Source organism: Sus scrofa, chromosome 5 (genome assembly GCF_054392235.1).
Source record: "Sus scrofa isolate SSC_HxYL_T2T_F1_AM1 chromosome 5, Sscrofa_HxYL_maternal_Yorkshire_Landrace_v2.0, whole genome shotgun sequence".
NCBI classification, from domain to species: domain Eukaryota; kingdom Metazoa; phylum Chordata; class Mammalia; order Artiodactyla; family Suidae; genus Sus; species Sus scrofa.
In genome coordinates, this window is record NC_139387.1 from 48,290,047 (window position 1) to 48,312,535 (window position 22,489).

The 22,489-nt window shown below is 38.8% G+C and overlaps 1 protein-coding gene across 1 annotated transcript in view; it reads left to right on the forward strand.

Moving 5' to 3' along the window:
• The window catches only part of PKP2 (plakophilin 2), an 84,825-nt gene extending 62,683 nt beyond the window's left edge, over window positions 1–22,142 (forward strand). Inside the window, exons 7-13 of the mRNA XM_003126396.6 lie at window positions 3,131–3,248; window positions 5,180–5,344; window positions 6,251–6,424; window positions 12,099–12,252; window positions 16,699–16,888; window positions 19,884–19,971; window positions 20,114–22,142. Of these exons, the coding sequence (XP_003126444.4) occupies window positions 3,131–3,248; window positions 5,180–5,344; window positions 6,251–6,424; window positions 12,099–12,252; window positions 16,699–16,888; window positions 19,884–19,971; window positions 20,114–20,182 (958 nt within the window). The 3' untranslated portion in view covers window positions 20,183–22,142. The remainder of the gene's footprint in view (window positions 1–3,130; window positions 3,249–5,179; window positions 5,345–6,250; window positions 6,425–12,098; window positions 12,253–16,698; window positions 16,889–19,883; window positions 19,972–20,113) is intronic.
• Window positions 22,143–22,489: the final 347 nt, after the last annotated feature.

Here is a 22,489-nt window from a genome sequence, read left to right on the forward strand (position 1 = left end):
TGATATGCAAGAGCAAATACTGAAGCAGTGGGGTTCCGTGCACTTTCTGTCAGCAAAGGTATCAACTGCCAGGAACCCCTGATAAGTCCATTTCAAGCCAGTAGAGTCTGGATAATACCAAACTACAGGACAACAGTTAGTGTGTGTGAACAGGCAGTACTGCCAAATTGAATTCTCACCCAAAATAAATAGCCTAAAGTTAAACAAAGCTGAGTCATCCATCTGCAAGGTCTGTAGTGGGCATACTAGGGAAGTAACTAAACTACTGCCCTTTCTCCAAGGCAGAGGTTGAAAAGGTCAAAGGGAAGCTTTAAAATGCGATAACATTGTCTCAGAGTTGGGAGACATATGGTACTTGCTAAGCAAATGGCAGACTGAATGAATGTTAGGTGAGGTTTGCCCTCAGCACAGAAAAAAGAACAGCTTTTCTCTCCTGATTTTACCACTCATTTAATCTCCCCAAGAAAAGTAGCTTAAACTCCTTGGTCCTCAGTTTTTCCATGTGTAAAATAAGACCATAAAAGATGCTTTTTCAGTTTTGTCAAGTGTTTTTGATCCCATGATCTACTCAGAGACATCAAGGTTCTTGGTTCAAATGATTATTTCTTGAGAAAAAAGCTCTAGGTTTTATTTACAGTTTATGAGCCTATTTATTATCTTTTTTCAATGGACAAAGTGTTAAAGTCTTTCAGGTACATTGAAAATTAAATAAGGAAGTGAATAATTACATTAGAAACATCAAATGAGAACCAAAGTCATGGAAGGGATTTTGTTAAAATAAAAAATTCAGAGTTCCCATCCTGGCTCAGCAGAAATGAATCTGACTAGCATCCATGAGGATACAGGTTCAACTTCTGGCCTCGTTCAATGGGTTAAGGATCCACTGTTGCCATGAGCTGTGGTCTAGGTCCCAGCCGCAGCTCAGATGCTGCATTGCAGTGGCTGTGGTGTAGGCCAGCGTCTATAGCTCCATTCAACCCCTAGCCTGGGAACCTCCAAGGTCCATGGGTACAGCCCTAAAAAGATTAAAGAAGTAAATAAATAAATAAATAAATTCATTGTATCAGTTCAGCAACCATTAAATTATTAGTGTAGCCTTAATTTTAGGTGTATTTGTCTTACAGCCTCAACTATTAGGTTGGGTTATAACATTGCATTTTCATAGGTTAAAAACAGTTAGTTATAGGGAGTTCTATTGTGGCTCAGTGGTAACGAATCCAACTAGTATCCATGCTCAGTGGTTTAAGGATCCGGCATTGCTGTGACCTGTGGTGTAGATTGCAGATGCAGCTCAGATCCTGCATTGCTGTGGTCGTGGCATAGGCCTATAGCTGCAGCCCCAATTCAATCCCTAGCCTAGGAACTTCCACATGTCATGGGTGCAGCCCTAAAATGCCCCCCCCCAAAAAAAGTAAATAGTTATTACAGATGTAATCTCTCTGATATCAGAGTGCAATGCTGGGTACCTCCCCCTTGCTCCCTGCAGATCTTGATAGAATGCTGGGCACATTTGCTTTTTGACAGTACACATTAAAAGCAGTATTTGGGGAAAGAAAGGCTTCAAGTCAGTGCAATATATTACTTTTAAAGATGAAAAAAGTATGACCCAGAAAGTTCTCAGAATTGTAATTTTTTTTCTTTTTTTTTGGCCATGCCCACAGCATACCGAAGTTCCCAGGCCAGGGATCAAACCCTTGCCACAGCTGTAACCAGAGTCACATCTGTCAACATACCAGATCTTTAACCTGCTGAGCCATGAGAGAATTTCAGAATTGTAGTTCTTTTGATGTTCAGTATGACACTGAGACATTAAATACAAGAAGACAAATTATCTTAAATTTGCTTTGAATGTTCCACCTACCAGTGAAAGGAACTGGTCTGTTAAATTTTATAAGAATAGTTCTTAGCAAGTTAAATTAGCAAAAGGGAATAAGGGTGGTTCTCAAAATTCTAAAAACCTAAAGGCATTGTTCTTTTGCCATTCTTGTTGAGAGAGCTGTTAACATTTGGTGGGGAAATATTTTTAAATGGTTAAGAAAAACTTACTGCAAAGGAACATAATAATAATAATAATACCAGAATATGAACATGATCTGAATCTGAAACAAGATCCCCAGATGCAATACTTTGCTGTATTTAATAAGCTTCAATTCTCTATGGGGAAGCAACTTTCACTTGTAGATTTAGTCACTGTTTATAGAAAGGTGTCATGGCTTAGCCAAATTAGAAATAGACTAAGTGCAAAGATATTTATAGGTCATGCTTTTAACTTAGGTCTTACACACTGTGAAACTGCATTTTTTGTTACATCTCTCTGCCATTTTAACCATAGAATCATCACATTTTAGAGTATTTGGTTTAATATTTATCAATAGCAATGTATGCTGAAACCTACGAAAACCTCCAAATACTGCAGTCTCACACCGGTATTTACAAGTGAGGAAACTGAGGCCCAGAAAATTTAAGTAACTTTAGGTTACTTGGAATTAAGGGATGGAACTAGTTGGGATTTGGACAGCTAGTGTATTGCTATGTCTAATGTGCCATTCATTCTCCTTTTAACTGCAAAATGTTATCCTCAATACTCTTTCAAAAATGGGGTGAAGATTAAGTAAATAATGCTGTGACCATGGTACTTGGAATAAAGTAGAAGACTTTCATTAAGACAATGATGTGTTATGAATATATTTATAAGTTGTGTCCAGATTTTTTTTTAGGGCCATACCCTCACCATATGGAAGTTCCCAGGCTAGGGGTCAAATCTGAGATGCAGCTGCCAGCCTACATCACAACCAACAGCAACACCAGATCTGACCCAAGTCTGTGACCTACACCACAGCTCATTGCAACCCTGGATTCTTAACCCACTGAGCAAACCCAGGGATCAAACCCACATCTTCATGGGTACTAATCAGGTTCATTACAGCTGAGCAATGATGGGAACTCCAAGTTGTGCCCAGATTTGGTGACCAGAGGCAATTGATGATTTATTGACCCCAGGACAGGTCTATTATATTGACAAATTTGCTGGTTTTCCAAACCCTTGGAAGAAGCGTTGAAACAAGAAAACCTATTAGAGACATAGCCTAAGTCTTATGGATTTTTGTTTGTTGTTTGTTTTTCCTGATAGAAACATGAGTTCAGCTGGCCCTGAAGGGAGGAAAGTGATGAGAAGGTGTGAAGGACTGATTGACTCACTGGTCCATTATGTCAGAGGAACCATTGCAGATTACCAGCCAGATGACAAGGTGATTCAAGAATTAATCTCACATATTTAATTACTTATTCTGTCTTACTAAGACTCTTCAAGTATTCCTGAAGTAGCTATTTAGGTTTGGCTTTATTCATTAACTCATTTGCTGGGCTTAAGATTTCCATATATGCATATATATACATGCACAGCGAATATATATATATATATATATATATATATATATATATATATAGTCTTTTTAGGGCCACACCTGTGACATATGGTAGTTCCCAGGCTAGGGGTCAAAGCAGAGCTGCAGCCGCCATCCTACACCACAGCCATAGCAACATAAAATCCAAGCCACATCTGCAACCTACACCACAGCTCACAGCAACACCAGATCCTTAACCCACTGAGTGAGTCCAGGGGTCGAACCCGCATCCTCATGAGTACTAGTTGGGTTCATTACCCCTGAGCCGCAATGGGAATTCCCCATTTATGCTTATAAATAGTAAAATCTCTCTAGTCCCATTTTGCTTTCTACTTTCCAGACCCGAGTTTCGAACTGTTTAACCACTCCATGGATATTTGGAAGGAGCCTAAGTGCTACATGTTCAGCAGTGAAATTCATCTCTTCCCTCGTCGCCATACTTGCTCTTCCTCTGTATAATCCTACTTAATAATCATTACCATCTAGTAAATGAAAATAGAAATCTGAGTAATCTTGAACTTGCCCTCCTTCCTTCACATTTCACATCCACTGGGCAACAAATCACATGCATTCCACTTCCAAAATGCCCTTTAGTTTAACCACTCCTCTTTAATGCTACTGCTGCTGTCCTAGTTGTGCATCTTTCATACTGACTGTTAGATATGATTGCTTACTGGTCCCTATAAGCAAATCTCCTCCTATATTCCACTTCCACATGGTTACTAAGTAACATATCTACTAAGACAAAGAGTCATTCTGAACATTCTTTAAAAAGTGAACTAAAGGAGTTCCCGTTGTGGCGCAGTGGTTAGCGAATCCGACTAGGAACCATGAGGTTGCGGGTTCGGTCCCTGCCCTTGCTCAGTGGGTTAACGATCCGGCGTTGCCGTGAGCTCTGGTGTAGGTTACAGACGCGGCTCGGCTCGGATCCCGCGTTGCTGTGGCTCTGGCGTAGGCCGGTGGCTACAGCTCCGATTCAACCCCTAGCCTGGGAACCTCCATATGCCACGGGAGCGGCCCAAGAAATAGCAAAAAGACAAAAAAAAAAAAAAAAAAAAGTGAACTAAAAAAAATTCAGCCTGTACTTCTTAGCATTGTGCTCATGACCACTTATGATTTAGCCATAGCCTTTCTAGCCATGCTCATTGCACACCTCCAGGCACCCTGCAGTCCAGACACACTCTGTTACGTCCAGTTAACCTTCTTTTTATGACCACTTATGATTTAGCCATAGCCTTTCTAGCCATGCTCATTGCACACCTCCAGGCACCCTGCAGTCCAGACACACTCTGTTACGTCCAGTTAACCTTCTTTTTTTTTTTTTTTTTTAAATCTTCAGCTAGATGGTACTCCCATTTTATTTTATTTTTTTATTTTTTTTGTCTTTTGCCTTTTTGTTGTTGTTGCTGTTGTTGTTGTTGTTGTTGCTATTTCTTGGACCGCTCCCGCGGCATATGGAGGTTCCCAGGCTAGGGGTTGAATCGGAGCTGTAGCCACCGGCCTACGCCAGAGCCACAGCAACGCGGGATCCGAGCCGAGCCGCGTCTGTAACCTACACCAGAGCTCACGGCAACGCCGGATCGTTAACCCACTGAGCAAGGGCAGGGACCGAACCCGCAACCTCATGGTTCCTAGTCGGATTCGCTAACCACTGCGCCACAACAGGAACTCCCAGTTAACCTTCTAAGATGGAAAGCCTAAGAAGTCCTGTGATAATACACCTGCAAAGGGATATCTATATATATATGATCAGTATTCATGTCCTGTTTTCTCAGGCCACAGAGAACTGTGTGTGCATTCTTCATAACCTCTCCTACCAGCTGGAGGCAGAGCTCCCAGAAAAATATTCCCAGAGTATCTATATTCAAAACCGGAATATCCAGCCTGACAACAACAAAAGTATTGGGTGTTTTGGCAGTCGAAGCCGGAAAGTAAAAGAGGTATGTTGGGAGGTCTTTGAAAGAATGTGTGTGTGTGTGTGTGTGTGTGTGTGTGTGTGTGTGTGTGTGTGTGTGTCTGAGTACTAGTATATGACAAAATCTATTTTAAGTTCTTTTAATCCTTATATTAACCCTCTGAGAGATTATTAACACCCTCATTTATTGAAGGAAATAGAGGTACAGAAAGGTTAATTAATTTTCCCCAAGTGATTCAGCAAATTAGTGGAGGAGATAGAATTCAATCCCAGGCATTCTGGCCCAATTTATATTGTTAGCCATCAAACCATACTGCTTTCTGCCCTACAGAGTAGGAAATAAGCTTGATGTCCCATAGTTAGTGGTATGGCATTCTCTTCACATTAAAAGCTGCTCTCATATTCAGCTTGAAACATTCTAAAAACAAACCCCATAGGAAGGACTACTGTCCATACTGGCATTTCATGAGAACTGGAGGAATGTGACCTCTCCTACTCCTCAGAGTATCATGGTATTTGTGGACTTGGAGAACAACTGGTAAATTTAGAATCCTGATGCTATCCTGGACAACTTCACTAGACTCTGAGCGAAAAGTCTTATCTTCAGAGCAGTTGTGACTAATTTAGCTTAACAGCAGCCTGAAAACTATTCTATAACAGGCTATGCTTAATTCTCTGCATTCTCTCTCACTATGAAATATAAAGTTCTGAGTACAGGGTATTGTGAGAGAGAAATAATCATCATGGGCTGGAAGTTAAGTGGCTGGAAATCATACATATTTGCTTTTTCATGTTTACTTTAAGAGCTTCTTCTTATGTAGATTATGAGTCTGTCTAGACGAGACAATTCTTCTGATCTCTTGGTTTGGGTGTGGATTTGTAGAAATCACTTGAAGGTATTAACTTTGGATTTTATCATGTGTGTGGTTAGCAGTACCAAGACATGCCAATGCCAGAGGAAAAGAGCAACCCCAAGGGTGTGGAGTGGCTGTGGCACTCCATTGTGATACGGATGTATTTGTCCCTGATCGCCAAGAGCGCCCGAAACTACACCCAGGAAGCATCTTTGGGAGCTCTCCAGAATCTCACAGCAGGAAGTGGACCAGTAAGTATCATGCCTGTTCTTCCACTTTTAAAAATAATAACAGGGAGCTCCCTGGTAGTCTAGTGGTTAGGACTTGGCACTTTCACCACCGTGGCCTGGGTTCAATCCTGGTCTGAGAACTGAGATCCCACATGAAGCCACTGCACACCACAGCCAAAAAATAAATAAATAAAATAGTGACATTGTAGACACACCTATCTTAAGTTCAGAAATGACAGTGAAGGGAGAACAAAAGTCTTCTTTCTTCAGTCAAGACCGTTCTCAGGAATTGCCAGAGTTCCAGCTTTCCAGAACTTCCAGCCTCAGCATCTGCAACGCCAAGTCAAACTGTGAGTGAAAGATGCATTGGTATTTAGGAGTATTTGTCAGAGCTCTTTTAGTTATAAGTCTCAGAATCGTACCTAAACTGGCCAAGGCAAAAAAAAGAAGAATTTCGTGGCTCATAGAATTGAAAAGTCCAGGGTGAGTCTTCCTTCTGTCATGTGGGATAAAGATGCCCCCATGATTATAATTATGACTCTCTCTGGACTCTCTTTTCCTCTGTTGGATTCATTCTCAAAGGTTGTCCTCCTATTATAGCAAAGATAACCACCAACGACTTCAGGCTTTCCTTTTATCCAACCCTATGTCCCCACAAGAAACTACTATTTTCCCAATAGCTCCATTAAGAATTCAGGGAGGAGTACCTATCGGGGCGCAGTGGTTAACGAATCTGACTAGGAACCATGAGGTTGTGGGTTCGATCCCTGGCCTTACTCAGTGGGCTGGGGATCTGGCATTGCTGTGAGCTGTGGTGTAGGTTGCAGACGGGCTCGGATCCTGCGTTGCTGTGGCTCTGGCGTAGGCCGGTGGTTACAGCTCCGATTAGTTTGGATTTTATTTTATTTTACATCCAAAAGTAATTTAGGTGATTGTGCATAGGAACTTATTTTTTAAATGTATACATGTTTTAAAATGATTGACTTTGTTATACAAATATCTGGCCTTTGGGTATAACTTGTTTAGTTAGGTGAGCATTTTATAATATTCCACAATTATTGTTTCTATAAAATCATCTGTATATTCCTAACACCTTTTTACATGAAATATTTTAAGGTTATATATTCTAAGATGGTTCATGACTATTATATCATCATTATAAACCATACTTGTTGATTTAAAATTATCTTAATGATTTGTCTTGAATTATCATTTCTTTGAAACTCAGTATTTCTTCCTTTACTTTTTGTTTCTATTCTATTACTTTTCATCATCCTTTCATTTTTATTTTTTTATTTTTTTAACTTAGTGAATTTTGTTACATTTATAGTTGCCTAACAATCATCACAACTCAATTTTATAGCCTTTCCATCCCAAACCTCCAATTCATCCCCCACCCCCCAACCTGTATCCTTTGGAAACCTTAAGTTTTTCAGTCTGTGGGTCAGTATCTGTTCTGCGAAGTTCACTGTGTCCTTTTTTTAGATTCTACATGTAAGTGATAGCATATGACATTGGTGTCTCACTGACTAATTTCACTTAGCATGATAATTTCTAGGTCCCTCCATGTTGATGCAAATACCATTATTTCTTTCCTTTTAATGGCTGAGTAATATTCCATTGTGTATATGTACCACATTTCTTTATCTACTCCTCTGTCAATGGACATTTATGTTGTTTCCATGTCTTGGCTGTTGCATATAGTGCTGCAATGAACATTGGAGTACATGCCTCTTTTCGAGTCATGATTTAACTTTTTGTTTCTATTTGCATTATTACTTTTTTTCATCCTTTCATTTTAAAATCATCTATGTTGCTACTTTTTTTAAATTAAAGTATACTTAGTTTACAATATTGTGTTAGGTTCAGATGGACAGCGAAGTGATTCAAGTATATATATGTATATTCAAGTATACACACACATACTTTTTCATATTCTTTTCCATTATTGTTTATTACTACATATTGAATATAGTTCCCTGTGCTGTACAGTGGGTCCTTGTTTTATTTTATTTTATTTCATTTTATTTCATTTTTTATGGCCACATCCATGGCATATGGAAATTCCTAGGCTAGGGATCAAATCCAAGCTGCAGTTGCAACCTACACTGCAGCAGTGACAACTCTGGATCCTTTTAACCCACTGTTCTAGGCTGGGGACTCGAGCCACTGCAGTTGAATTCTTAACCCACTGTGCCACAGCAGGAATCCCATTTTTTTAATATACTTTTTGATGATCTGTTGTATATATTGTAGTGTGCATTTATTAATCCAAAACTCATCTCTCCTCCCTTTTCCCCTTTGGTAACCATAGATTGTTTTCTATGTCTGTGAGTAAATAAATTCATTTTTTATAAATAAATTCATATTATCATTTTTTTTTAGATTCCAAATATATGTGATATCATCTGATATTTGTCTGCCGGTCTGATTTACTTCACTTAGTATGATAATCTTTAGGTCCATCCATGGTGCTGTAGATAGCATTATTTCATTCTTTTTTATGGCTGAGTAATACTCCATTGTATGCACACAGACACACACCACATACTTTTTTTTCATTTTTAAAAATTTATTGAAGTATAGTTGTTTTAAAATGCTTTGATAATTTCTGTTGTATAGCAAATAAATTCAGTTACACATGTATACACATCCATTCTTTTTCAGATTATTTTCTAGTATAGATTATAACAGAATAATAGGTAGAGTTCTCTGTGCTATATAACAGGTTCCCACTGGCCAGTCATTCCATATTCCACTGTGTGCATATGCCAATCCCAAACCCCCAGTCCATCCCCTGCTACCATCTGTCTCCTTTGGTAACCAAAAATTTGTTTTCAGTGTCCGTGAGTCTGTTTCTGTTCGGCATGTACAAGTGATGTCATATGATGTTTGTCTTTCACTATCTGATTAACTTCACTCAGTATGATAATCTCTAGGTCCATCCATGTTGCTACATATGGCATGATTTCGTTCTTTTTTTTATGGCTGAGTAACATCCGTTATATCTATGTACCACATCTTCTTTATCCATTCCTCTGTAGATGGACATTTAGATTGTTTCTGCGGCTTGGCTATTCTAAATTATGCTACAATGAACGTTGGGGTACATGTATCTTTTCAAATTATGTTTTCTTCCAGACAGATGCCCAGGAGTGGGATTGCTGGATTATATGGTAGTTCTATTTTTAGTTTTCTGTGGAACCTCCGTACTGTTTCCCATAGTAGTTGTACCAACTTCCATTTCTATCAACAGTGCAGGAGAGTTCCCTTTTCTCAAAAGATAATACAGAAATGTCCATTAAGCATTTGAAAAGGTACTCAATCTTATTAATAATCAGGACACTATAAACTGGAAGTGCTATTTGTAAATAGTTGACTAATTAACAGTCATTCTCACAATTCCCCTAAAGCTGGAATATGAAATCTCTATTTGGTAAACTTGATTGTTTATTTTTCCTAATGAGCAAATTCCAAAGACCATTCCACATCAGCCTCTCCCATTTTCCTCAGAGAATCAGAATTCCTGTTTCCAGGGATCATTGTTATATATACTAGGCCTTGAGATGACAAAGATAGTGCTGTGGGAGTGATAGAGCTGAATGGCAGTGACTCAGAAGAACACAGCTTTTCCTATGAGGAAAGACATGATTACCTAGATGAGTCTTTAGGAAGAGAAAGGAATGCTAAGCCTGCCTCCATGTTCAGGGCACGGAATGGTTGTAGAGAATGGCTACAGAGGAAGAATTCTCAGAGGAGAGGAGTCTAATGGAATGTTCTGCCAAGTAGTGAAAGACAAAGTATAACTTGTTTACAAATAAAACAAATATTCCAAAACAGTGACTATTCAACTTCTTTGAGTCACTGACACTGAGTATCTAATAAAAATCATGGACTCTTTCCCTGAGAAAAGATTATTATAAACACAAAAATAGGAGTTCCCATCATCTCTCAGTGATTAACAAATCCGACTAGGAACCAGGAGGTTGCGGGTTCGATCCCTGGCCTTGCTCAGTGGGACGAGGATCCGGTGTTGCCGTGAGCTGTGGGGTAGGTCGAAGACAGGGCTCAGACCCTGAGTTGCTGTGGCTCTGACATAGGCCAGTGGCTACGGCTCCGATTAGACCCCTAGCCTGGGAATCTCCATATGCCATGGGAGTGGCCCTAGAAAAGGCAAAAAGACCAAAAAAAAAAAAAAAAAAAAAAAAAATTTAAGCACCTCCCATTCCCTCCCTGAACCTTTCCTGGACCCAATATCAAGGATCCCTTTTCTAGGGAGTTCCTTTTGTGGCTCAGCAGTTAATGAACTTGACTGGTATCCATGAGGATCAGTTTCAATCCCTGACCTTGCTCAGTAGGTTAAGGATCTGGTGTTGCTATGACGCAGACGTGGTTCGGATCCTGAGTTGCTGTGGCTGTGGTGTAGGCCAACAGCTATAGATAGCTCCAGTTCGACCCTTAGCCTGAGAACCCTCCATATGTCGCAGGTGCAGCCCTAAGAAGCCAAAGAAAAAGAACCCTTTTCTAGAAGGTGCAGTGGAGAATATAAGGAGAGCAATCTGCAGGAGGTAGGGGAAGCAAGCAGTGTTTAGATGAGGTAGAGAAGATAGAAGATTCTGAAGAATGGTCAGTAATATATGGATCTTCGGCACAGAGATCAAATAAAAATATGTAAAGTCAGAGTTCCCATTGTGGCTCAGCAGAAACGAATCTGAGTCTGAACCATGAGGTTGCGGGTTTGATCCCTGGCCTCGCTCAGTGGGTTCAGGATCTGGCATTGCCATGAGCTGTGGTGTAGGTCGCAGATGTGGCTCGGATCCTACGTTGCTGTGGCTGTGGTGTATATACGTAAAGTTACAGACACAGGCTAAGGCCCCAGTATCATTACAGCTTTGTTGATGCTAGGAACTCAGTACCTAGTTGGTACTCAGACCCCGTGAAAGTAGGTAGCCAGCCTAATTCCGAATAAAATTTGCCTCTGGTGAACCCAGACCTGGACCAACAACTTGCCCATGCAGCCTCTGGTTACAGACTTAAGCTGACCAGCCAGACATTCCTTTCTTTAAAAACTCAATGTCTTTTTCAGAATAAACTGGCTTTTTAGAAATAAATAAGTGTATTACAATATGTAAAATGTCATATGTATTACAAAACCTGAAGAGTAAAACAAAAGATAAGCCAATGACCAGTAAATACATTGAAATAGTAATCAAAGACGCCTCCCTTTAAAATTTTTCTCAACCCAGTTGACTTTACAGCTAAATTCTACCAAATTCACAAAGCTGAGATTATTCTTGTATTACACAAATAGTTTAAGAAAGTAGAAAAAGGAAAACCACTTATTCAACAAACTGTATGATGTAAGTGTAACTTTGATTTTAAAACACTGTTCTTTTCACAGTGATGAATTGAAAATGTGAATAAAAATCTGAATGATAAAAAGAAAGGAAAAGACAGACCCATTTTATGTATAAACAAATGCAAAATCATAGTCGCTAACCAAATGCAATATTTTATTTTAAAATACTGAATGAAATGTTTTTATCCAGTAATTAAATTGAATGCCTAAGAATTTAAAGAAAACAGCTCTAATTTTTAAAACATCTTGCTCAATCTCTAATAATCTATAGAAACTTAGAAATTTTACCACAAAGCAAAATACAGTAGAATTTACAGGACATGTCTCACAAAACAGATGCCGACATCGGTAGCTCAGACAGTTGTCCAGAAGGAAAATGGCCTTCAGCATACACGAAAGATGCTGCATGTTGGTGATCTAAGTGTGAGAAAGACTGCAGTCTCCCTGCTGAGGAATCTGTCTCGGAATCTTACTCTGCAGAATGAAATTGGTAAGTCAGTCTAAGTGTCTTCAGGTAACATGTATATGTTTGAAATGCATCATTGTCCTTATCACATTCTGTTTACAGTGATGAACTGAAAGTGTGAATAAAGGGCAACATATGACAAAGGGAACAGGTTTTTGTATACCCAGATATCAAGGATAGGCTTCTTTGTCTCAAATAGGGTTTTTCTTAATATCCAGCTTTTTTGTTGTTCCAATTCCTTCTGAAGGGAAATATTGGACCACAGTAATAATTAACAGGATATTTTTCAGCCCTCAGCTGTGCCATCCAGTGCAGCCCATCCAGTATAGCCTTTTGTCTTTCAGAGTGTTCTCCGCATGGCCTGCTTGAGCACCACTCTTCTAAAACTTCAAACCCAGAGACATGGTTTGTTCACTTCAGAAGTTTGGCCATTGTTGTGTTAGAAAAAAAGTGGATGGACAGATAATCACAAAAGGAAGGAATCACTGAACATAGCAGATTTGGTATAAATGGTTTTAGAATAAATATGATGAAACATACTTGCTCTTTTTTGTGTCTATATTATTGACAAAGATGATAACTGTTTTACACTATCAAGTAACATAATTCTTCATTCACTTTCTTTGTACCTAGACATATCTAAGTGTGAATTAAAACTATGAAATAATAGGAAGATAATGCTAAAATTAATCATGCTTCCTAATGCTCCATGAATTGGTCATTTCTGACCATTTAAAATTCAGTTTTTCATAGAGTTCCCATTGTGGCGCAGTGGAAACGAATCTGACCAGTATCCATGAGGATGTGGGTTCAATCCCTGGCCTCGCTCCATGGGTTAAGGATCTGGTGTTGCTGTGAGCTGTGGTGTAGGTTCCAGACATGGCTCAGATCCCAAGTTGCTGTGGCTATGGTGTAGGCCGGCAGCTGTAGCTCCAATTCAAACCCTAGCCTGGGAACCTCCGTATACCATGAGTGTGGCCCTAAAAAGCCAAAAAAAAAAAAGGTTTTCACAAAATTCTGCTAATTTTTTTTTTTCCTTTCTGAGTGGATCGGATTATTTTGGAATTCACACCTACACACTCACACACAGTCCAGAAGTCCGTGGTTATGTTTTAATAATGTCATTTCCAACAGCCAACAGCACAGCATTGAATGGGACATTTCACACAATGGTTTTGTGCCCATAAATACAGAGAGCCTGGAAATTTTTCAGTGAATCTGAAAGAAACCTTGCCAAAGGCACTGTCTCAAAATTATGAAAGTGGTTCTCCTCATTGTCTTTCATGGACTGTGCTATGCTTCAGTCAGATACATTATCCTTTGAGGTTTTGTTTTTTTTTTTTTTCCTCAAATGAAGTGTTGACTCCCTCTTTGGAACATGGCTGATGAGAGGAGCTGCACTCTAACCTGGTACACCTGTGCCTTCAGGGCATAAATGCAGTTGTCAAGGGCTCTTCCATCCTCCAGGTGTTGGGATAGTATAGCTGTATAGCCCCACTGTTTACAGAAGATGGTTTCACTGATAAATCTCACCTCATGTTAAGGACAATAGTGAGAAGAGGCTTCAGCAAGATAAATACAATTTTTGAATTCCAAACGGGCGTTCTGTCAAATATTTAATTTGAGTGAAAGTTCCTTTTTTTTCCATATATATAAGTTTATTTTTTTAATAATGATTTTTATTTTTTCCATTATAGCTGGTTTACAGCTTTCCATCAATCTTCTACTGTACAGCAAGGTGTCCCAGTCACTTGACTCAGGCTATTAATAGCTGGAAATAAATGAAAATCAGTTTGAAATATATGCTTTGTGTTTTTCATGAGAGATTTCTAGGTCATGTGTTGACCATCCCATTTTCCTTAGATTCATAGAAATAAACTTGAAACTTATATTTTCTTAAAAATTTGATTATAGGCAACTTAGCATGGGGACAGAATAATAGGTCTCATGCAGAAGACATTGGTCTGCATCCTACAATGCTGCTTTGCCTCGTGTCACCTTGGATAGTCACCTAACTGCTCTAAACCAAGTGTTAGTTATCACTACCTAACAGTGTTTTTCCAGGGGTCAGATAACGTAATATATGTGCAAGCATGAGCATTAAATAAAATCTCCCTCAACCATATGACATTGAGCTATAACCTTCCAATATCAAGATAGGGCCTATAATTTTATATTTAAAGATCTAATTTTAAGTGTCTCAAGGCAAATGTGTAAAGGCCCACAGTGTGTGTGTGTGCAGAGAGCGACACTGAAAGACCCTCCCCTGCTCTACTGTAGTATTTTGTCAACATCAACAGTTATATATGCAGTTTTTCTAAGAAAAACAAACATGATATATGAAATATTAAAGTCTCTAATTCCTCCAATTCTTACTCCTCCTCAGACATAGCCTGAAGTTTCAACCTTAAAATTGATCTAGAATTGTTGGTCGTGCAGAGGGAGGAGAGACGGAACTCTCAGTGGGGTCAGTGGGGGCTGCCTGGTCTCAGCCAGCCACTGCTGCATCCTACAGAGAGATTGATTGGGCGTTTTCTCTTGTGATTGTCTCAGACTTATTTTCTTGCTGTTGACCAAAATGCAACAAAAGGAAATTTCAGGTTCTCAAGGCCTTTAATTCTGTGGTTTGCATTAAAAACCTTCTGGTAATAACTCACATCTGTGCCGGGTACTGTGATACGGTAGTTAGCACATAGTAACTCATTTAATCCCTCAGAACAGTCCTGTGAAGTAAATATCCCATTTTATTCTCTTTAGGGCCACACCAGCAGCATATGGAAGTTCCCAGGCTAAGGGTTGAACTGGAATTGCAGCTGCCAGCCTATACCACAGCCACAGCAATACCAGATTCTTAACCCACTGAGTGAGGCGAGGGATCAAACTGCATCCTCATGGATACTAGTCAGTTTCTTAACCCACTGAGCCACAACAGGAACTCCCAAATATCCCATTTTACAGATTGGGGGAAGGCAGTATAAAAAAGTTGGCCCAGGCCACACAGCCATTAAGTGGCAGAGACAGGACTAAAACTAAAAAAGTGTAGCTTCAGAGACTGAGCTGTAAGCTGCTAACACTATTCTATAACACCTAGACAACAAGAAAAAAAAGGCAATCTTCAGGCCTTTAAGCAGAAGGTATGTCTTTCCCGTCAGTCAGGTCCAGGTGTTATCAAAGGAAGAGAGATGATTCAGCCCCTTTTATTGAGAACCTTTCTATTTTAGGCATAGCGATCAATGCTGGAAATCCAGAAACAAGTTCGCTAATTGTCCTCAAGGAATTCACAGCCCCATTTGGAATTTAGACAGGCACATAATTAGAATCCAGTGTCAGAGAGAGAATGCAATTCATGGTGCTGCATAAACTCAGATGAAGAAACAATAAAATTAGGCAGAAGTATTTGTACAACCATGTAAATGCAACATTGTATTCAAGAGCTGTGAGGAAAAACAAAAGCAATAGAAGCACACTATCTTTTAGGTCCAAACTAATTAGAGGAAAAAAGAAGAAACCACACATGAAAAGAATTTTTGTAAAATATTAGGTACAAATTCATATTGCCTAAAATATATACCATAGGACAATTTGTAATGACATCATCAAATATTAACACCTCTTGTTTATTTGTAGGTCACCATCAATACTGTTGTAGAAAAACAAATCCTCTTGATATTTTAGTGTATTTCTTCTCAGGTTTCTTGTGTATATATTTTTAAGTATATCAGTTATTTTCATATTAATATTAACATATGTTAAATTTTAACAAATATTTTCTTGTTATTATATAATGCTTCATAGATATGTTTTGGGGTATATAGTACTCTTTGCAGATGAGTTTTAGTTAATTATATTCCTATTATTGGGATGTTTAGGCTTTTTATAAACTTCTACTATAAATAATACTATAATAAAGATCTGCTTTTTCTATTTTTCAAGTTATGTCTTCAGGATGAATTCTCAGAAGTGGAAATATTGAATAAAAGATTGTGAAAATTTAGTTTTGTGGGTTTTTTTTTTTTTTTGTCTTTTTGCCTTTTTGCCTTTTCTAGGGCCGCTCCCTTGGCATATGGAGGTTTCCAGACCAGGGGTCTAATCAGAGCTGCAGCCACTGGCCTTTGCCACAGCTCATGGAAATGCTGGATCCTTAAACCACTGAGCAAGGCCAGGGATCGAACCCATAACCTTATGGTTCCTAGTTGGATTCGTTAGCCACTGAGCTATGAGGGGAACTCCTGTGAAAATTTAGTTTTTGACATTTCTGTCAAATTGCTTTCCGGAAAGATTTCCAGTGCACTTATCTTTTTAAAAATCCTTTTTTTTTTTTTTTTTTTTTTAAGTAGTAGAGAGTTTACATCTTTCCATGTTTGTTAACCAAATATTTCTTTTTAAATGTTCTTTAGCCAAAATATTATTGGGGGTCTTGATCTTAAATAATCTTTTTAATCAAGTATTCTTTTTTCTTTCATTTTGTAGCCAAAGAAACTCTGCCTGATTTGGTTTCCATAATTCCCGACACAGTCCCAAGTACTGACCTTCTCATTGAAACTACAGCCTCTGCCTGTTACACACTGAATAACATAATCCAAAATAGTTACCAGAATGCACGGGATCTTCTAAACACTGGAGGCCTACAGAAAATTATGACCATAAGTGCTGGTGACAGGTAAGTCCTTTAGCATCTGCCTGTCAGCCTTCTCCCCTTTCCCCATCACCAGTCCCTTATGTAAATAATGCAGTTGTGAATGTCCAGTCATTGAGTACTGTGGGCATGGGTACTATGGCCAAAAATAAGATTATAAAACTGGACCAGATCATCTGATCCAGTCCTTGGGGATCCAGGGATCCGCAAGTGAAAAACTGATCCTCTAAGCCAAATAGCTGCTCCTTCTAGTCTAAAATATCCAGCAATAGTCAAACTCTATAGGCAAACACTGGGTCATGCATTCCAGCACTTTATTGACCTAATGTTTCCCAGAGCCACAGCTATGATTTAAGAAGAGAAGAATGTAGGTAAATTGGAGTCCTGTGGACAAAGAATGCCCTTCTCCACACTTAAATATGTGAAACTGATGTCACCCCAGGTAATAGCACCAAGGAGAAGGAAGAGGCGGCATAACAAGAAATTCCTGTTTTCTCGGTTTTCTCTATCACACCTCCTCCACCTCGTATTCTCTTTTGAGAATAGAAGGTTTAATGCATATAAGTCATTCCACATCCCTGTTTCTGCGTCTTCACAATTTCCCCATTTAAAAAAAAAAAAGAAAAAGTGAAGATGAGAATGAAAAACATTGGGTAACCAAATGGTTACTATTAGTTCATTTAGAGTGATGTGATCTGAAGGAGATACAAAGTTTATTTTTTCTCTTTATACATCTGTGAGTCGTTTGACCTGAGTTAGTTTGATAAGTAGCCAAAAAGAAATGTTATTGTAGCCCAGTTCTAATGAGCAAACAGGCTTCACTTGTAGTAGACAGTTGTGTGCTTGGCTGCTCCAAGGCTAGCAGTGGGATCTCTAGTATTCTGGAAAGAAGTCCTCCCCTCCCCACAGCCCCACCCAATTTAGGTCCCTTGTGCTCTGCAATTCCCCTCTGGCAAAGCCCCTGGGGAAGGAGGGCTATATTCAGAGTCACATGACTAAAAGGAGCCCTAGTTAGAATGTAAGTTTCCCAAGAACAGGGAATATTTTATTCACCTCTTCCCAGGTAACAGTCGTTTAGCCTTTGTGGAAAGAGCGAATTATTGCTGCAAAGCAGAAATGACTATTCTAAGTAGTCATCCAGACTTCTAAGTAAATCTCCATAAGACAGTAAAAGTAATTATTCCAGTGTTCAGATGTAATAAGCATATGGGAATATGCCATCAATTTTGGAAACTTCTTGTAGCCTAGCAAATTGTGGAGGTGCACTTTTCTGTTGCTTTTTTCTTGTACTGAATGTCCATTTGTAAGCCAGTCCTCCCATGCCCTGTCTCACAAAAAAAAAAGGTCAACAAGGAGCCAGTCTACCAATTGTTCCTATACCCCTTCCTTACTTGTGTGTTGTATATCTAACCCATAATTTATGAGCTAGCCTGATAACCAATCACCATTTACATTTCATCTTTGAATAAATGAGTTCCAAGTGCTCAGCAACCAATTTAAGAACAAACACCCCTGCAATTTAAAAACTTTTTCCAATTTGAATATGAGACCCATAACTTTCATGGATTTATAAGTACTTCAGTTAATAGCAAGTGACTCTGGAAAGTCCCTCCAGCACTAAAAAATGTACAGGGTGCTGATTTGACTTACCCTCCCTACAATGCTGGTATGTAAGAGAAAGTCTTTTAGGTTACGAATGAGCCCAGTGTGGGCTTTACCATACAGCTTTGCATCCTCTATTTTTGGTTGCATGCTTACAAACTCCTAAGACATGAAAAATAAAATTTTTGTTTCTTAGTTAAAAGAAAAAAAATTTAGCTGTGTGCTAACTCAAGAGATAGAAGAGAAAGAACTCTAAGGAAGCACTGATCCTTAGCCAAAAATAGGAAGTTTGCAACACATTTTAAAGCAGAGCATCAAAAACTAAGTACAATGTCAAGTTCACTTGTGCCTCAGATTTGTCATGGCAACATGTTTTCCATTTGTTACATACAAAAACATAAAGAAATTTTGAAACTGTTTTAACAAATGCTCCAACAAGAATTTATTTGAAAAAGCTACATAACTCCTATATTCATGGAGTTACAAGGTCTAAGAGGTATATATATATTTTCAATAATACTTTCATGCATTTGTATTCAATAAATATGTATTATAAATATACAATTATATTTTACAAATATATAACATAAATGTACAATTATAAATTTTATTCTATAAATTCAAGGATTTATAAAATTATAAGGATATATTCCTTATAAATATCAGGAATTTACTTCTCAAACTATTTATTTGTCAGCATTTGGCTAGTGGCTTAAAAAGACTTTTTAAAAAACTGGAGTTCCCATTGTGGCTCAGTGGTTAACAAACCCAACTAGGAACCATGAGGTTGCCGGTTCAATCCCTGGCCTTGCTCAGTGGGTTAAGGATCCAGCATTGCCGTGAGCTGTGGTGTAGGTTACAGACATGGCTCGGATCCCGCGTTACTGTAGCTGTGGTGCAGACCAGCAGCTAAAGCTCCGATTGGACCCCTAGCCTGAGAACCTCCATATGCTGCAGGAGTGGCCCTAGAAAAGACAAAAAAAAAAAAAAAAAAAAAAAAAACTTTTTAAAAACCAAAACCAGGAGTTCCCACTGTGGTGCAGTGTGTTAATGATCTGGCTTGCCTCTTTGGAGGCGCTGGTTTGATCCCCAGCCCAGTGCAATGAGTTGAAGATCCACAGTCACTGCAGCTGTGGCGTAGGTCACAGCTCTGCCTTGGATTCGATTCCTGGCCTGGAACCTTCCGTATACCACAGGGGCAGCCGAAAAAGAAACAAAACAAAACAAAAATGCCACCATGGCCTCTGGCTTCCAAAAGTTCTAGTCTAATTCTCTTGTCATGGTAAGTGGCTTGACTTAATTGATGGCTCCTGAGCAAAAGCAATTAAAGAAGATGTGTGGACAGTCCAAAGACAGCATCCGGAAGCCTCAGATGTTCTCACTGATCTTGGGAAAATGTCCTTTTCTATCTTTTCAGCTATTCCACCAACAAAGCAAGTAAAGCTGCCTCTGTTCTCCTATATTCTCTATGGACGCACACAGAGCTCCATAATGCCTATAAGAAGGTAAGAATGCAAAAAAAAAAAAAAAAAAAAAAGAGCTAGATAATAATGTTCCACTTGACCCCTGGTGAGAAATCACTAAAAACTGCATTTTCTTGTGTGAAAATGTTTTTACCTTTCACATTTCTGTTTGCTTATTCCAAAGGCTCAATTTAAGAAGACAGATTTTGTCAACAGCCGGACGGCCAAAGCCTACCACTCCCTGAAAGACTGAAGAACATGAATGAAAAAGTGCTCTCAGAAACATGAACTTCATCATTCTCAGTCCCAAAAAGCCCCAAAGGAAAACACCTATTTTTCTACTGCCCAGCCCAAGAAACCTTAAAAACGCATGCCCTGTTTCTATCCTTTTCTATTTCCATAGCCCCCAGGATCCAGAAAACACATAAGCAGAATGTAATTTTTTTTAGTCTTCCAGAAGACTTCTGCAAGTTTGCCACCGGTAGATACTGGCAACAGGCTCGATTTTACCCTCTACAAATAGTGGTCTTTTTGATCAGGGCTGACGGGGCATGGCCTCCTGGAATCAAAATGTGAATTACTGTGGAATGGACATTAACAGAATGAATAAGGAAGGAAGCTCTTATATTACTAGGATTTTAAAAGTTTGATTTTCATTTGTGTTCCTTTTCTGGTTTCCATATTTTGTCACTCACATGCATGATGCTTCACCATTGAGCCATGAGTATATTGTTCTGCAGTGCTGAAACAGAATGGAAACAAGAAATATTTATGGAGTTATCCAGAAAAAAAATTTAATGGCAGAATTCCTTGTTTGTTTACTTTGTGCTTTTTTTTATACTCTTGAATTTTTTTTCTCTGATTTTCAATGAACTTAAGAAATTTAGATCACAGAGCATGCATGACTGTAATCAAAAGAAATTGAAAAGAAGTAATTGGAGTTTCTGCTGTGGCAGAATGGAATTGGGAGCATCTCTGCAGCATGAGGACACAGGTTGGATCCCCAGTCCAGCAAAATGGGTTAAAGGATCTGGTGTTGCCACCTCAGCTGTGGCTCAGATCTGATCCCTGCCCTGGGAATTCCCTATGCCTCGGGGGAGCCAAAAAAGTAAAAATGAAAAGTGATCATAGCAAAATTTAAGGCACCTATGGTTATGAAATTCAGTGTTTCCTGTAAAACCCTGAGCAAATGGGATTTTTGCTCAAGGAAGTGCTTTACCTATAACACCATTAAATGCAAATCTCTTCTGACAGTAGCATGCAGTGTAATCTATTTCCTGGACTTCTTCAGCCACTGAAGTGGGCCGGTGGAAGAATGGACTCAACTATTTGGCTACTTTTGAACCCAGCCTCTCAGACTGCTGCACTAGCCAGGGCCCTGAAAACACAGCTCATTTTAATGAATTACATTATCAACTAGCCCTACTTTGCCCAACATTTAAAAAATCCTGGGAGTTCCCATTGTGGTGCAGTGGAAACAAATCCAACTAGTATCCATGAGGATGCGGGTTAGATCCCTGGCCTTGCTCAGTGGATCAAGGAACCAGCATTGCTGTGAGCTGTGGTGTAGGTGGCAGACACGGCTCAGATCCTGTATTGCTGTGGCCAGCAGCTGTAGCTCTGATTCAACCCTAGCCTGAGAACCTCCATATGCCACAGTATAACCCTAAAAAGCAAAAAAAAAAAAAAAAAAAAAAAAATCCTACAGAACCACTAAATCTCATGTGATCTTCCTCAGGTCATTATTTTAAGTCAAGGAAATACTAGAGAAAAAAAAAATGAAGATATATTGAGAAAAATGTGTCTAGACTAACCAGAAGTGATATAAGAAATACTGTTTAAAAGTTGATGGAGTTCCTTTGTGGTGCAGTGGGTTAAGGATCTGATGTTATCACTGCAGTGGCTTGGGTCACTGCCATGGCATGGGTTCAGCCCCTGGCCTGGGAACTTCCATATGCCATGGGTGCAGCCAAAAAGAAAGAAAAAAAGGTTGAAAACATCATCTATTGAAGTGAATCTATATTAAATGTTATTTTAACTGGGGTGTGATTCATATCATTCATATAGATTTAGTCTTCTTAACTATAATTGTTATATTTTGCTTTTTTTAAAAATATTTGTTATAAGAAAAGTAAGAACAACAACAAAAAATCCTTCAACTCCTTTTGGCCAGAAAAGTGTAATAGGAAATAAATTGCCATTTTGAATTTGAATGTGTACTTAAGTTTTGGGGTTTTTTTTCCACTGTACAGCATGGGGACCAAGTTACACATACATGTATGCATAATTTTTCCTCCCATTATTGTGTTGCGATATGTACGATTTGTTTGGAACTTAAAAAAGTTTTTTTCAGTTTTCAAAGCTCAATAAAAAAGGCTTAGGTTACTAACCTAGTTCAAAATGAAATTATTTAGATACTAATTTTTATAATTTTGAAGAGAGAAATTATATCTTTTTCTAGAATTCTGATGATAAGCATTTGGAGTATATTTATTCCTCCAGATAATTAATGTATATTCAAGAAATTTCTGTGTTTTTAAGGCATTAGTAGAGGCTTCAA